This window comes from Oncorhynchus masou, chromosome 6 (assembly GCF_036934945.1).
Source record: "Oncorhynchus masou masou isolate Uvic2021 chromosome 6, UVic_Omas_1.1, whole genome shotgun sequence".
Taxonomy (NCBI): domain Eukaryota; kingdom Metazoa; phylum Chordata; class Actinopteri; order Salmoniformes; family Salmonidae; genus Oncorhynchus; species Oncorhynchus masou.
Window position 1 is genome coordinate 76,300,649 of NC_088217.1, and position 18,113 is coordinate 76,318,761.

Below are 18,113 nucleotides of genomic sequence, written 5' to 3' on the forward strand. Positions count from 1 at the left end.
CTATCGTATTTATCTCTATCAATTTCCTCTCTAACAAACTCCGCTCTACCCTCCATCCACTCCCCCTTCCTTTCCGTCCTCCTCATCTCAGCACAGCTCCGCTCCATTGGGTAGATTTGGAATTCAACATTTTAACAGTGCAACACTCCCCAGATTTGTGAAATGTAAACATTGTGTGTTTAAACTGTGTTATACAGTATGCCTTGACAAAAAGCAAACAGAGAGTAAACCTTTTTTATAGATTTTTTTCATTGCATTCTTCATTGCATGCAAAAATACAGTATCCCGCCCTGCTCTCTCTCTCTCTAATACCCAGTCTACTCATCCATCTTCAAGCTTTCATCCTTTCCCTGCTCTTCTATCACCCTCTCAGTTCCACCTCCAGCTGGCTCCCTCTTTTTCTTCTTCTCCAGTCTCTTCCTCTCCTCTTTCCTCCTCTTTTCTCTCTTCTTCTCCTCCTTTTCTTGAATCTTTCTCTCCATCTCCAAGAACTCAGCTTGAGCTTTCTCTCTCTTTTTCAGCTCCTCAGAACACTTCTTCTCTTTCTTAATCCTGTCTTTCATCATGTCATTATGTATCTTCATCAGCCCCTCTAACCTCTTTTTCTCTGCCTTTTCCTTCTCTTTTCTTTCCTTCTCTCTCTTTTTCTGTTCTAACTTCTCCCTCTTTTTCTCAGCCTTCATGACTTTCTTCTGCTCTTTCTCTCTCTCATTCATCTCTTTCTTCTCCCTCTTTTTGTTCTCCTCCTCCTTGTTTTTCTTCTCCTTTCTCTCTTTCTCATCATCTTTCAACTTCTTATGCAGTTTCTTATTTTTCTCTTTTTCCTTCATCTTCAAAAATGGGATTTTCTGCATGTGGTTCATGACCAGAAAGCCCAGTCTTCCAAGGATGGTCTCTGCTCTCTCTGATGAAGCCATCCCATTGGAGCTCTTGGAATGGGCACAGTCCGCCTCACGCTTCAATCCCTCCCTCTGTCTCACCTCCTCCTTGACGCTCCTCTCTTCACTCTCAATATCAATGCCTATCCAATAATCCTGACAGGAAGACATTGACTCTAGATGTAATATTGTTCCAATGTGTCACATTCAATACACATTTGAGTGATCGACATACAATGATGACCTCATGGGGCACACAATTTGGAGGACAGTAATTAAGGTCCCTTGTTTTTTTTGTATTCCCATTATATTTTACAATACCCATAGATGTTCTTCCTGGGTCCATACTAAAAGTAATACAAATGTTAACTCTAGTGAGGGGTGATGTTTCATACTATGAGCAAAGAGCAGCAAGGTTGGGGTCAATTCCAGTCAATTCAAGAAGAACTCTAAAATTCCAATTCTCTTCAATGCTTTGAATTGAAATGGAACTGACCCCCATACCTGTAAAGTTGTAGTGTAAAATAGGACACCTACCTTTGCCTCTTCCAGGGTCCAGGTCCTGGGTTCATCATTGCGGGTTGCCAGAGTTAAGTTAACATCTGGGTCCAGCTGGTGAGTGTGAGGGCAGAGATCCACCTCTTCACTAGGGCCCTTCACTTTCTGCTCTGGCTCCTTGTGGTCCTTGTCATGGATGCATCCCAGGATTGGAGGAATTGCTCGGACAGGGCTTTTATCACCTGTCAGTTCCTCTCTCTTGACAGTGGGTGCAACTGCACTTGCCTCGGTGTCAACTGAGCCCTCTGTGTTGTCCTCAACTGTCTCCTCTGGCAGTTGGTGGTCGTTGTTGTTGGATGCATGGCAGAACTGAAGGACTTTTATCTTCCCAAGTGTAAATGGCAACAGTTGCTTCTTTGTCTACTGAGAACTCTGTGTTGTCCTCAACTTTCTCCCATAGCTGTTTGTGGTCAATGCTGTGGGTGCAGGGCAGCCTTAGAGGCAGTGCTGTGGGTGCAGGAAGACTCTTATCAGCTGAAAACTCCTCTTGGAGGACAGCGGACACGGAAGCGGCAGATTCACTGGCGACTGGACACTTGTTGGTTCCCTCTACTGCCTCCTCTGGCAGTTTGTAGTCAATGTCAAAGAGCTGGGCTGCCCATCGGTTCTCTCTCTTGACAGTGGCAGTGTCTGCAGTGGCCTCTTTGGCAATTCGGCACTCTGTGGCTGAAACAGCAGGCTGGGAGGTTTCCGGGACAATGAATGAATTGCCAACGAACCGCTGAGCCAGTGGTGGGAGGGAGAAAGGATAGAATCTGTCCTCTTCCTTTATATTAGGTATTGCCACTGGAGCAACTGAGACCTCAGTGGTTCCCTCTACTGTCTGCTGTGGTGGAATGGAGTCATCGTTATAGAAGTGTGGCAGGTATCGATGCAGCATTGAGGAAAGATGTGTATCTGTCAATAAGTCCTCTCTTTTACGAGTAGATACATCTGCTGTGGCCTCTGTAGCAACTGGGCACTCAGCAGGGACAAAGTATGAAAATACAATGAACCGCTGTGCATCCTGAGTGCGTATGGCCAATGGAGAGGGGGGATGCAACATGGTTGGTATAGGCCTCCGATTGGTGAAAGCCAGCGGTGGGAGGGAGTCAATACAGGGAGCCATGAACTCAGTGAGTGGACGGTTGGTCACATCTCTCACATTCTGTGGGAGAAAAGAAACAGACATGTTGAAAGTGATCACATTCACGACATACATACTTTATGAGTCAACGCTATTTACTTATACATCACATATACAGTGCCTTCGGAAAGTATTCAGACCCCTTCACTTTTTCCACATTTTGTTAGGAGAATCCAAGTTAGGTTGGATGGGGAGATTTTCTGCACAGCTATTTTCCGGTCTCTCCAGAGATGTTTGATCCGGTACAAGTCCAGTCTCTGGATGGGCCAATAAAGGAGATTCAGAGACTTGTCACGAAGAAACTTCTGCATTGTCTTGGCTATGTACTTAGGGTCATTGTTCTGGTGGAAGGTGACTCTTCACCACACTCTGATGTCCTGATTGTTCTGGAGCAGGTTGTCATCAAGGATTTCTCTGTACTTTGCTCTGTTCATCTTTGCCTAGATCCTGACTAGTTTCTCATTCCCTGCATTTGAAAAACATCCCCACAGCATGATGCTGCCACCACCATGCTTCACCGAAGGGGTGGTGGCAGATTTACTCCAGATGTGACCCTTGGCATTGGGGCAAAAGAGGTCAATCTTGATTTCATCAGACCAGAGCATCTTGTTTCTCATGGTCTGAGAGACTTCAGACAGGCTGTCATGTGTCTTCTACTGAGGAGTAGTTTCCATCTGGCCACTCTACCTTAAAGGCCTGATTGATGGAGTGCTGCAGAGATGGTTGTCCTTCTGGAAGGTCCTCCCATCTCCACAGAGGAACTCTAGAGCTCTGTCAGAGTCACCATCTGGTTCTTGGTCACCTCCCTGACCAAGGCCCTTCTCCCCCGATTGCTCAGTTTGGCTGGGCGGCCAGCTCTAGGAAGAGTCTTGGTGGTTCCAAACATCTTCCATTTAAGAATGATGGAGAACAGTGCGTTCTTGGGGACCTTCAATGTTGAGGAGAGGTTTTGAACCCTTCCCCAGATCTGTGCCTCGACACAATCCTGTTTTGGAGCTCTACGGAGAATTCCTTCAACCTCAGGTTTGTTGTTTGCTCTGACATGAACTGTCAACTGTGGGACCTTATATAGACAGGTGTGTGCCTTTCCAAATCATGTCCAATCAGTTGAAAATACAACTGGTGGATTCCAGTCATGTTGCAGAAACATCTCAAGGATGATCAGTGGAAACAGGATGAACATGAGCTAATTTCCAGTCTCATAGCAAAGGGTCTGAATACTTACGTAAAAAAGATATTTCAACATTTCTAAAAACCTGTATTTGCTTTGTCAATATGGGGTATTGTTTGTAGATTGCTGAGAATTTGCATATATTCAATCAATTTTAAAATAAGGCTATTACGTAAAAAAAGGTAGAAAAAGTCAAGGTGTCCGAATTCTTTCCAAAGGCACTGTATATATCTAGTGTCCTCTCAGATGCTCTGCACCAGTCTGTACCAACCCTGGGTCTTCTAGCCAATGGGTCAACTAATTATAAAAATACATGCCCCACACCCAGTATAACATTTGACATTTTAGACATCTTGCAGATGCTTTTATCCAGAACGACTTACAGTTAGTGCATTCAACTTCAGGTAACTAGGTGGGACAACCATATAATCCTGATATGAAGGTCTACGAGAGATCGCTTGGTCTAGTTATTTTTATTTATTTAAGACAACCATAAGAACTGAGGACTAATATTCAAACAGAGATACAGACCCGATACAACACAAGAAAGATGTCAGACAAAATATTGTTAGTTTACAATTCATGGCATATCGCACATTTTGCCCGTATATTGATATGTATTTGCTTTAATCAATATTGTTCAATAGAACTCTAGTCAACTTTGTCAAAGTTGGTCTTGTTACCTCCTCAATCAGGCTTGGCATTTTCCTCGTCTCAAACCAAATCCTCTTCATCTCCTTCTCCTGCTCCCTCTGGATCTGTCTCACCAGACCCAACCTGGCTCCCAGCTCCATCATGTAGTCTGTCTGGATCTCACTTTCCTTCAACTGACACTCAGCCCTCCTCTGTGTCAGCGTTGAACCCTCCATGTCTTCCTCCTAGCTAACAATAACTCTGAAAAATACATAACGTTGTAGTAAGTGGCGTGTTGCTCACCAAAGAATAATGCATCTCTTTACAATGTGCACACATTTTCTTCCCATTTACTGACAATGAAGCAAGTGACAATCCTGATCCAGAGATGATTACGCAATAGGCCTATCTGAATTACTAGTCAAAAGTTGGCTACTGGAAACTCGACCAAGTTCAAATGAATCACATTTTTGCCTTTCCTATCATTATGTACACAATATCCTTATGACATCATCATTGTGATGCAAGGCGTTGCCATTGGAGATGACAAGGCACAACACAGACTTTAAAAAGAAAACTTCAGTCTCCCTCCGTGCGTTACTACTGAGCCCTATCCACCCCCCCACTCCATATTGGGCCTGGTTTACACAAAACACACTAATCACTCATATCATATCATTCAAAAAAGGTTTGGGGTAGAAAATGACTCTGTATCCATGCAGGACCTAACTTATTGTACAGTTTCATATATTGTATAAAACAAGGAGGTAAACACTCCAGTCTTCTCTTTGAGTGCCCCTGTGTGCACCTTCATGCAAAGAGGTCTATCAATTCAACCATTTGAAATGGATGACCATTCATTTAAGAAAAACTGATTTTCATTAGCAATTTAGCAACTACAAATTAGGAAGGTCGACTTGTTTTTTTACATAACCTTCCCTTTGGTACATATTTATTCAGATAATTGATGACAATATCAGTTGTTATTAACACAGAGAGAGGGTTTTCTTTCATCAATATAATGCATTTGCCATTAGCCTGACTCACTACAACAACTAACATGTCATCTCAGGTGTCAGGATGAACCATTTTCTCACAAAAATTGGATTCAAACAAACTGTCTCTCGTCAACAGTTTCACTTGTCACCATGATTGCATGTTAGGCCTAAATAAAAGGTCATGTAAGTACACAAGTCATTTGAAAAGTAGTTATTCTACAGAAACATAGTTATACAGTAAGTTATATTACAACCTACCTCTCCAGTAAGCAGCGTGTTCTCTCTCTAATGAAATAGGACATTAATAATCTGTCAGTAGTTAGTTGAATCAGTACCTTTACACTGTTCTGTTCTGTGTCTGTACAACAGCTAACCTCCCAGAATCAGAATCTTGTGATGTCACAATGAAGGCCTCATTGCCATGACTACCCACAGAAGCTCTCATGTGTAGTCAAATGCTGGAACAATTCACTTTTTTAGCCTATGCAGCACAGTCATATGTGATATTTACATTGAATCCATGTAACCACATGTTTTATTCAAATAAAATGCTCTACCTCATATCAAATGGTTGACCATTCATAATACAGGTGTTTTGACTAATTCAAAGTCAATATGTTTTAGATATCACAACAAGCATCCAGGTTTACTTAGGTTATTTGTTTGATTTCAGCCTACCACTAATGTCAATGTTTACCAGTCAAACGTTTGGACACACCTCCTCATTCAAGGTTTTTTTCTCTTTTTTTCTACATTGTAGAATAATAGTGAAGACATCAAAACTATGAAATAACACATACAGTGGGGCAAAAAAGTATTTAGTCAGCCACCAATTGTGCAAGTTCTCCCACTTAAAAAGATGAGAGAGGCCTGTAATTTTCATCATAGGTACACTTAAAAAAAGTCCATATTATGGCAAGAACAGTTCAAAACAGCAAAGAGAAATGACAGTCCATCATTACTTTAAGACATGAAGATCAGACAATCAGGAAAATGTCAAGATCTTTGAAAGTTCCCTCCCAACCCCTCTTGTACGCTGCTGCTACTCTGTGTTTATCATATATGCATAGTCACTTTAAATATACATTCATGTACATAGTTCCTCAATTGGCCCGACCAACCAGTGCTCCCGCATATTGGCTAAACGGGTTATCTGCATTATGTCCCGCCACCCTCCACCAGTCAACCCCTATTTTACGCTACTGCTACTCTCTGTTCATCATATATGCACAGTCACTTTAATCATATCTACATGTACATACTACCTCAATCAGCCTGACTAACAGGTATGTAGCCTCGCTACTTTTATAGCCTCGCTACTGTTATTTTTCACTGTCTTTTTACTGTTGTTTTATTTCTTTACTTACCTATTGTTCACCTAATACCTTTCTTGCACTATTGGTTAGAGCCTGTAAGTAAGCATTTCACAAGCTCAACACCTGTTGTATTCAGCGCACGTGACAAATAAACTTTGATTTGATTTGAAGAACCATCAAGCGCTATGATGAAACTGGCTCTCATGAGGACGGCCACAGGAAAGGAAGACCCAGAGTTACCTCTGCTGCAGAGGATACGTTCATTAGAGTTACCAGCCTCATAAATTGCATTCCAAAGAAATGCTTCACAGAGTTCAAGTAACAGACACATCTCAACATCAACTGTTCAGAGGAGACTGCATGAATCAGTCCTTCATGGTCGAATTTCTGCAAAGAAACCACTACTAAAGGACACCAATAATAATAAGAATAAAACACAGAAATAGACATAAATATGTCCATTTGTCTGATCAGTCCAAATGTGAGATTTTGGTTCCAACCGCTGTGTCTTTGTGAGATGCAGAGTAGGTGAATGGATGATCTCCGCATATGTAGTTCCCAGCGTGAAGCATGGAGGAGGTGTGATGGTATGGAGGTGCTTTGCTGGTGACACTGTCTGGGATTTATTTAGAATTCAAGCACACTTAACCGGCATGGCTACCACAGCATTCTGCAGCGATCCGCCATCCCATCTGGTTTGCACTTAGTGGAACGCTCATTTGTTTTCAACAGGACAATGACCCAACACACCTCCAGGCTGTGTAAGGGCTATTTGAACAGGAAGGAGAGTGATGAGTGCTGCATCAGATGACCTGGCCTCCACAATCACCCAACCTCAACCCAATTGAGATTGTTTGGGATGAGTTTGACCGCAGAGTGAAGGAAAAGCAGCCAACAAGTGCCCAGCATATGTGGGAACTCCTTCAAGACTGTTGGAAAAGCATTCCAGGTGAAGCTGGTTGAGAGATCGCCAAAAGTGTACAAAGCTGACATCAAGGCAACGGGTGGCAACTTTGAAGAATCTCACATATGTAATATATTTTGATTTGTTAATTATAGATAAAACGTATCGGTGCTCATTGGCCATTGGACATAAACATTAAGTTGGATATCGCAAACTCAACAATGAGTGGTTTGGAAGGAATCAGTGGCTAACTGCAAGCATTGCAATGCTATCATTAGCCTGCTATTCACTGGAGTGGCTGTGTAGTCCCAAATCTAAGATTAAGGGTCTCTTTTCCTAGTTTAAAATCATAAACATTCAACATTGGCCATGCTGTCAATGAAGCATTATTTGTACCGCGCTCAAAACAACTGTTAACTCGGAACTGCAAAATCTGACTTTAGTAAGTTCAAGACATCTGGGAACTCGGGAAAAATGAGCTACGACTGGGAAAATACATTTTGAACTTTCATCCAGCTCAGAATTGTACATTCGGAACTCAGGCCTCATTCAAGAGCTACGACCTGAAGATCACTGACGTCATCATGATTCAAGCTTTTTGTTGTTGTTGAGTTTCCAGTTCTCTTGAAAGCACCATGAATCCAGAGGATGCCAGACTTTAATAACAAAGTTTGATGACAAAATTTTCCCACGATGGACAGCCGCGCCACCTTCCTGTTCAAGTGAGCAAAACACAACACGATGAGTCCATAAATGTATTTTATGCTGCTACATAAATGACGTAATATGGCAGAGAGATATATATATACTGTAGCTAAGAAAGTAAGCTGTTAGCAGACCATGTGCCTCACCGAATGAATGAACTATTCCACTACCAGACAAGGCTTTGCTGATAGCCAGGTGCAGCAGTGGTACTGATGTTGGGACTCTGCTGTTGGGACAGCTTTATGTAGGCTCTAACAGTATGTGGGCACCATCTTTCACCGTTATAGTGCAATTAATGTATTGTTTAGTGTTGTATTGTGTAGGGGTTTTGTTGGCATGCATCCAACATTTTTTATTTTGTTTGCCCCACCAAGATATACAAACTAAAATCATCACTTATCATATTCCCTTCCATCATATTCCCCTCTATCTTATTCCACTCGATCATATTCCCCTGTATCATATTCCCTCTATCATATTCCTCTCGATCATATTCCCCTCTATCATATTCCCTGTATCATATTCCCTGTATCATATTCCCTCTATCATATTCCTCTCGATCATATTCCCCTCTATCATATTCCCCTCTATCATATTCCCCTCTATCATATTCCCCTCTATCATATTCCCTCTATCATATTCTTATATATCATATTCCCCTCTATCATTTTCCTTATATATCATATTCCCCTATCATATTCCCTTCTATCATATTATTCATATTCCTTCTATCATATTCCCCTCTATCATTTTCCTTGTATATCATATTACCCTCTTTCATATTCCGCTCTATCATATTTCTTCCGTCAAATTCCCCTCAATGTTTGCTGTATCTGGCCAGTACATCAGGGGACGTGGAGGAGGCCGTAGGAGGGCAACAACCCAGCAGCGGGACCGCGACCTCCACCTTTGTGCAAGGAGGAGCAGGAGGAGCACTGCCAGAGCCCTGCAAAACGACCTCCAGCAGGCCACAAATGTGCATGTGTCTGCTCAAACGGTCAGAAACAGACTCCATGAGGGTGGTATGAGGGCCCGACGTCCACAGGTGGGGGATGTGCTTACAGCCCAACACCATGCAGGACATTTGGCATTTGCCAGATAACACCAAGATTGGCAAATTCGCCAGTGGCGCCCTGTGCTCTTCACAGATGAAAGCAGGTTCACATTGAGCACATGTGACAGACGTGACAGAGTCTGGAGACGCCGTGGAGAACGTTCTGCTGCCTGCAACATCCTCCAGCATGACCGGTTTGGCGGTGGGTCAGTCATGGTGTGGGGTGGCATTTCTTTGGGGGGGCCGCACAGCCCTCCATGTGCTCGCCAGAGGTAGCCTGACTGCCATTAGGTACCGAGATGAGATCCTCAGACCCCTTGTGAGACCATATGCTGGTGCGGTTGGCCCTGGGTTCCTCCTAATGCAAGACAATGCTAGACCTCATGTGGCTGGAGTGTGTCAGCAGTTCCTGCTAGCGGAAGGCATTGATGCTATGGACTGGCCCGCCCATTCCCCAGACCTGAATCCAATTGAGCACATCTGGGACATCATGTCTCGCTCCATCCACCAAAGCCACGTTGCACCACAGATTGTCCAGGAGTTGGCGGATGCTTTAGTCCAGGTCTGGGAGGAGATCCCTCAGGAGACCATCCACCACCTCATCAGGAGCATGCCCAGGCATTGTAGGGAGGTCATACAGGCATATGGAGGCCACACACACTACTGAGCCTCATTTTGACTTGTTTTAAGGACATTACATCAAAGTTGGATCAGCCTGTAGTGTGGTTTTCCACTTTAATTTTGAGTGTGACTCCAAATCCAGACCTCCATGGGTTGATAAATTTGATTTCCATTGATAATTTTTGTGTGAATTTGTTGTCAGCACATTCAACTATGTAAAGAAAAAAGTATTTAATAAGAATTTTTCATTCATTCAGATCAAGGATGTGTTATTTTAGTGTTCTCTTTATTTTTTTGAGCAGTGTATATCCTCAAATCAAATCAAATATATTTATATAGCCCTTTGTACATCAGCTGATATCTCAATGTGCTGTACAGAAACCCAACCTAAAACCCCAAACAGCAATCAATGCATGTGTAGAAGCACGGTGGCTAGGAAAAACTCCCTAGAAAGGCAAAAACCTAGGAAGAAACCTGGAGAGGAACCAGGCTATGTGGGGTGGCCAGTCCTCTTCTGGCTGTGCCGGGTGAAGATTATAACAGAACATGGCCAAGATGTTCAAATGTTCATAAATGACCAGCATGGTCCAATAATAATAAGGCAGAACAGTTGAAACTGGAGCAGCAGCATGGCCAGGTGGACTGGGGACAGCAAGGAGTCATCATGTCAGGTAGTCCTGAGGCATGGTCCTAAGGCTCAGGTCCTCCGAGAGAGTGAAAGAAAGAGAGAGAGAGAGAATTAGAGAGAGCACACCTAAATTCACCCATGACACCGAATAGGACAGGAGAAGTACTCCAGATATAACAAACTGACCCTAGCCCCCCGACACATAAACTACTGTAGCATAAATACTGGAGGCTGAGACAGGAGGGGTCAGGAGACACTGTGGCCCCATCCGAGGACACCCTCGGACAGGGCCAAACAGGAAGGATATAACCCCACCCACTTTGCCAAAGCATAGCCCCCACACCACTAGAGGGATATCTTCAACCTCCAACTGACCATCCTGAGACAAGGCCGAGTATAGCCCACAAAGATCTCCGCCACGGCACAACCCAAGGGGGGGGGTGCCAACCTAGACAGGAAGATCATATCAGTGACTCAACCCACTCAAGTGACGCACCCCTTCTAGGGACGGCATGGAAGAGCCCCAGTAAGCCAGTGACTCAGCCCCTGTAATAGGGTTAGAGGCAGAGAATCCCAGTGGAAAGAGGGGAACCGGCCAGGCAGAGACAGCAAGGGCGGTTCGTTGCTCCAGAGCCTTTCCGTTCAACTTCCCACTCCTGGGCCAGACTACACTCAATCATATGACCCACTGAAGAGATGAGTCTCAGTAAAGACTTAAAGGTTGAGACCGAGTTTGCGTCTCTTACATGGGTAGGCAGACCATTCCATAAAAATGGAGCTCTATAGGAGAAAGCCCTTCCTCCAGCTGTTTGCTTAGAAATTCTAGGGACAATTAGGAGGCCTGCGTCTTGTGACCGTAGCATACGTGTAGGTATGTACGGCAGGACCAAATCATAGAGATAGGTAGGAGCAAGCCCATGTAATGCTTTGTAGGTTAGCAGTAAAACCTTGAAATCAGCCCTTGCCCTGACAGGAAGCCAGTGTAGGGAGGCTAGCACTGGAGTAATATGATCAAATTTTTTGGTTCTAGTCAGGATTCTAGCAGCCGTATTTAGCACTAACTGAAGTTTATTTAGTGCTTTATCCGGGTAACCGGAAAGTAGAGCATTGCAGTAGTTTAACCTAGAAGTGACAAAAGCATGGATTAATTTTTCTGCATCATTTTTGGACAGAAAGCTTCTGATGTTTGCCATGTTAAGTAGATGGAAAAAAGCTGTCCTTGAAATGGTCTTGATATGTTCTTCAAAAGAGAGATCAGGGTCCAGAGTAACGCCGAGGTCCTTCACAGTTTTATTTGAGACTACTGTACAACCATTAAGATTAATTGTCAGATTCTACAGAAGATCTCTTTGTTTCTTGGGACCTAGAACAAGCATCTCTGTTTGTCTGAGTTTAAAAGTAGAACGTTTGCAGCCATCCACTTCCTTATGTCTGAAACACACGCTTCTAGCGAGGGCAATTTTGGGGCTTCACCATGTTTCATTGAAATGTACAGCTGTGTGTCATCCGCAAAGCAGTGAAAGTTAACATTATATTTTCAAATGACATCCCCAAGAGGTAAAATATATAGTGAAAACAATAGTGGTCCTAAAACGGAACCTTGAGGAACACCGAAATTTACAGTTGATTTGTCAGAGGACAAACCATTCACAGAAACAAACTGATATCTTTCCGATAGATAAGATCTAAACCAGGCCAGAACTTGTCCGTGTAGACCAATTTGTGTTTCCAATCTCTCCAAAAGAATTTGGTGATCGATGGTATCAAAAGCAGCACTAAGGTCTAGGAGCACGAGGACAGATGCAGAGCCTCGGTCTGATGCCATTAAAAGGTCATTTACCACCTTCACAAGTGCAGTCTCAGTGCTATGATGGGGTCTAAAACCAGACTGAAGCATTTCGTATACATTGTTTGTCTTCAGGAAGGCAGTGAGTTTCTGCGCAACAGCCTTTTCTAACATTTTTGAGAGGAATGGAAGATTCGATATAGGCCGATAGTTTTTTATATTTTCTGGGCCAAGGTTTGGCTTTTTCAAGAGAGGCTTTATTACTGCCACTTTTAGTGAGTTTGGTACACATCCGGTGGATAGAGAGCCGTTTATTATGTTCAACATAGGAGGGCCAAGCACAGGAAGCAGCTCTTTCAGTAGTTTAGTTGGAATAGGGTCCAGTATGCATCTTGAAGGTTTAGAGGACATGATTATTTTCATCATTGTGTCAAGAGATATAGTACTAAAACACTTGAGCATCTCTCTTGATCCCAGGTCCTGGCAGAGTTGTGCAGACTCAGGACAACTGAGCTTTGAAGGAATACGCAGATTTAAAGAGTCCGTAATTTGCTTTCTAATAATCATGATCTTTTCCTCAAAGAAGTTCAGGAATATATCACTGCTAAAGTGAAAGCCATCCTCTCTTGGGGAATGCTGCTTTTTAGTTAGCTTTGCGACAGTATCAAAAAGGAATGTCGGATTGTTCTTATTTTCCTCAATTAAGTTAGAAAAATAGGATGATCGAGCAGCAGTAAGGGCTCTTCGGTACTGCACGGTACTGTCTTTCCAAGCTAGTCGGAAGACTTCCAGTTTGGTGTGGCGCCATTTCCGTTCCAATTTTCCGGAAGCTTGCTTCAGAGCTAGTTTCCAGGGAGCTAGTTTCTTATGAGAAATGTTTTTAATTTTTAGGGGTGCAACTGCATCTAGGGTATTGCGCAAGGTTAAATTGAGTTCCTCAGGTAGGTGGTTAACTGTTTTTTGTCCTATTTGAGGGAATCTGGAAGGACATCAAGGAATCTTTGTGTTGTCTGTGAATTTATAGCACGACTTTTGATGTTCCTTGGTTGGGGTCTGAGCAGATTATTTGTTGCAATTGCAAACGTAATAAAATGGTGGTCCGATAGTCCAGGATTATGAGGAAAAACATGAAGATCCACAACATTTATTCCATGGGACAAAACTAGGTCCAGAGTATGACTGTGACAGTGAGTGGGTCCAGAGACATGTTGGACAAAACCCATATACTCTATAGTATCCCTCTCTATCATGTTCATCTCTATCATAATTTAAGGACTGACGCCGGAGAAGAGAAGCAGGTACGGGGAGTCAAATATTTAATTGTGAACAGACATAGAACAAGACAGGAACAGCTTCAGCACACTGGTAAACAAGGACAGATGACTTTCAATGCAGAAACAGGGAATAGAGAGGGGAACCCGACAGATACAGAAGTGTGGAAGGTAATGACAGAGGTGATTGAGTCCAGGTGAGAACAATCATCGCTGACCTGCAAGATGGGTGTGAGTAATGATGATGACAGAAGCGATCAATGCTGGGGAGCTTGGTGCCCTCGACAGACATGGGGGAAGATAGGTAGCAGGACACATATTCCCTCTATCAAATTCCCCTCTATCATATTCCTCTCCAACATTTTCCCTCTATCATAATTTATAATAAATATCATATTCTCTCTTTCATTTTCCTCATCAAATTCCTCTCTTTCATTTTCCTTCTATCATTTTCCCTCTATCATATTCCTCTACATCATATTCCGTTAATCATATTCCTCTCTATCATATTCCCTCTGTCATATTCCACTTTGTCATATTCCACTCTATCATATTCCCCTCTATCATATTCCCCTCTGTCATATTCCACTCTATCATATTCCCCTCTGTCATATTCCACTCTATCATATTCCCCTCTATCATATTCCTCTCATATTTTATCATTTTCCGTATCATATTCCTACTCAATCATTTTCTCTTCATACCCTCTATCATACCCTCTATCATATCATTTACTCATACATCTATAATCCCCTCTATCATATTCCCCTCTGTCATATTCCAGGGTCATAGGTGTATGAGGAAGAATCAGGCTATCATATTCCCATCTATCAGTTCCCCTCAGGAAGTCATATTCCACTCTTCATATTTCAGGATTCCAAAATCAATGCCCACATCACATTCCCCGCTGTCATATTCCACTCTGTCATATTCCCTGTATCGTATGAATATCATTTTACCCTCTGTCATATTCCCATCTATCATATTCCCCTCTGTCATATTCCACTCTACCATGGACTCTATCATATTCCCCTCTGTCATATTCCACTCTGTCATATTCCCTTATCGTATGACTCTATATCATTTTACCCTCTATCATATTCCCATCATCAAATAATCATATTCCACTCTATCATATTCCCCTCTATCATATTCCCCTCTGTCATATTCCACTCTGTCATATTCCCTCGGGTATGACTATATCATTTTACCCTCTGTCATAAATAATCTATCATATTCCCTCTGTCATATTCCATCTATCATATTCCCCTCTATCATATTCCCCTCTGTCATATTCCCCTCTGTCATATTCCCCTATCATATTCCCCTCTATCATTTTCCCCTCTATCATAACTCTATCATATTCCCCTCTGTCATATTCCCTCTATCGGTATTCCCCTCTATCATATTCTCTCTATCATATTCCACCTCTATCATATTCCCTGTATCGTATGACTCTATTCATATTCCCTCTCTTATTACAATCCTCTATAAAATATTCCTCTGTCATATTCCCTCTATCATATTCCTCTCTATCATATTCCCTCTATCATATTCCCTCTATCATATTCCCCTCTATCATATTAAATCATATTCCACTCTGTCATATTCCCTGTATCGTAGACTCTATATCATTTTACCCTCTATCATATGGGGAATCTACATAGAACCCCAGGTCATATTCCCACTGTCATATTCCCCTCTATCATATTCCCCTCTATCATATTCCACTCTATCATATTCCCCTCTATCATATTCCCCTCTGTCATATTCCACTTATCATATTCCCTCCATCATATTCCCCTCTGTCATATTCCACTCTGTCATATTCCCTGTATCGTATGACTCTATATCATTTTACCCTCTGTCATATTCCCATCTATCATATTCCCCTCTGTCATATTCCACTCTATCATATTCCCTCTGATCATATTTTTCCCCTCTGTCATATTCCCATCTATCATATTCTATCCCTCTATCATATTCCACTCTGTCATATTCCCTCTATCATATGACTCTATATCATATTCCCCTCTATCATATTCCCATCTATCATATTCCCCTCTGTCATATTCCCCTATCATATTCCTCTCTATCATATTCCCCTCTATCATATTCCATCTATCATATTCCCCTCTATCATATTCCCCTCTGTCATATTACTCTGTCATATTCCCTGTATCGTATGACTCATATCATTTTACCCTCTATCATATTCCCATCTATCATATTCCCCTCTGTCATATTCCCCTCTACCATATTCCCCTCTATCATATTCCCCTCATCATATTCCCCTCTTCATATTCCCCTCTATCATATTCCCCTCTATCATTTTCCCCTCTATCATATTCCCCTCTATCATATTCCCCTCTATCATATTCCCCTCTATCATATTCCCCTCTATCATATTCTCTCTATCATATTCACCTCTATATCATATTCCCTGTATCGTATGACTCTATATCATATTCCCCTCTTATTCATATCCTCTATAATATATTCCTCTGTCATATTCCCTCTATCATATTCCCTCTATCATATTCCCTCTATCATATTCCTATCCTATCATATTCCCCTCTGTCATATTCCCCTCTGTCATATTCCTCTATCATATTCCCTCTATCCTCTATCATATTCCCCTCTATCATATTCCCCTCTATCATATTCCCCTCTATCATATTCCCCTCTGTCATATTCCCCTCTATCATATTCCCCTCTATCATATTCCCCTCTGTCATATTCCCCTCTGTCATATTCCCTCTATCATATTCCCCTCTATCATATTCCCTCTATCATATTCCACCTCTATCATATTCCCTGTATCGTATGACTCTATATCATATTCCCCTCTTATTACATTCCTCTATAATATATTCCTCTGTCATATTCCCTCTATCATATTCCTCTATTTCATACTCCCTTAGTCATATTCCCCTCTATCATGTACCTCTATCATATTCCCTCTATGGCTGCTTTGTGTTTTTTGTTGTTTTCTGTGCCCTACAATGTTTGTGCCCTGTTTTGTTCTGCTAACATGTTATGTTTCCTCCATGTTGTTGTCAGGTTCTGTTGTCATGTGTTGCTGCCGTGGTATGTTGTCGTGTTGGGTCTATCATTATGTAGTGTTGTGTTGTCACTCTTGTTGTGATGTGTGTTTTGTCCTATATTTATATTTTTAATCCAAGCCCCCATCCCCACAGAAGGCCTTTTACCTTTTGGAAGGCCGTCGTTGTAAATCAAAATTCGTTCTTAACTGACTTGCCTGAGTTAAATAAATGTTCAATTTAAAAATATATATATATATCATATTCCTCTCGAGCATATTCATCTGTATCATCTTCCCTCTATCATCTTCCCTCTATCATATTTCCCTTCATCATATTCCTCTCTATCATATTCCTCTCTATCATATTCCTCTCTATCATATTCCCCTCTATCATATTCCTCTCTATCATATTCCTCTCTATCATATTCCTCTCTATCATATTCCTCTCTATCATATTCCCCTCTTCATTTCCTCTCCATCATCTATCTATAAAATTCCTCTCTATCGTATTCCCCTCTATCATATTCCCCTCTATCATATTCCCCTATATCATATTCCTCTCTATCATATACCTCTCTATCATATTCCTCTATATCATATTCCTCTCTATCATATTACCCTCTATCATATTCCCCTCTATCATATTCCTCTCTATCATATTCCTCTCTATCATATTCCTCTCTATCATATTCCCCTCTATCATATTCCTCTCTATCATATTCCTCTCTATCATATTCCTCTCTATCATATTCCTCTCTATCATATTCCTCTCTATCATATTCCTCTCTATCATATTCCTCTCTATCATATTCCTCTCTATCATATTCCCCTCTATCATATTCCTCTCTATCATATTCCTCTCTATCATATTCCTCTCTATCATATACCTCTCTATCATATTCCTCTCTATCATATTCCTATCTATCATATTCCTCTCTATCGTATTCCACTCTATCATATTCCCCTCTTTCATATTCCTCTCCATCATAATCCTTACCAATCTATAAAATTCCTCTCTATCATATTCCTCTCTATCATATTCCTCTCTATCATATTCCTGTCTATCGTATTCCCCTCTATCATATTCCCCTCTATCATATTCCTCTTTATCATATTCCTCTCTATCGTATTCCCCTCTATCATATTCCTCTCTGTCATATTCATCTCTATCAATTTCCTCTCTTACAAACTCCGCTCTACCCTCCATCCACTCCCCCTTCCTTTCCGTCCTCCTCATCTCAGCACAGCTCCGCTCCATCGGGTAGATTTGGAATTCAACATTTTAACAGTGCAACACTCCCCAGATTTGTGAAATGTAAACATTGTGTGTTTAAACTGTGTTATACAGTATGCCTTGACAAAAATCTAACAGAGAGTAAACCTTTTTTATAGATTTCTTTTATTGCATTTTCATTGCA

General features: G+C 41.8%; 1 protein-coding gene across 1 annotated transcript; it reads right to left on the reverse strand.

The window, feature by feature from the left end:
* Positions 1 to 708: 708 nt before the first annotated feature.
* On the reverse strand, positions 709 to 5,674 carry LOC135542658 (uncharacterized). Its single transcript, XM_064969772.1, has 4 exons — positions 5,623 to 5,674; positions 4,417 to 4,627; positions 1,416 to 2,583; positions 709 to 1,034 (listed from the first exon to the last, which is right to left on the reverse strand). The coding sequence occupies exons 2-3, from the start codon at positions 4,600 to 4,602 to the stop codon at positions 1,693 to 1,695; spliced, it is 1,077 nt and encodes a 358-aa protein (XP_064825844.1). The 5' UTR covers positions 4,603 to 4,627; positions 5,623 to 5,674; the 3' UTR covers positions 709 to 1,034; positions 1,416 to 1,692.
* Between the last annotated feature and the right edge of the window lie 12,439 nt (positions 5,675 to 18,113).

Excerpts from the sequence above, each read along its gene's own strand:
- LOC135542658 (XM_064969772.1), bottom strand. The coding sequence starts at position 4,602 with ATGGAGGGTTCAACGCTGACACAGAGGAGGGCTGAGTGTCAGTTGAAG. Across the intron at positions 2,584-4,416 it reads TGCCAAGCCTGATTGAGGAG|AATGTGAGAGATGTGACCAA; the intron begins GTAACAAGACCA and ends TTTCTCCCACAG.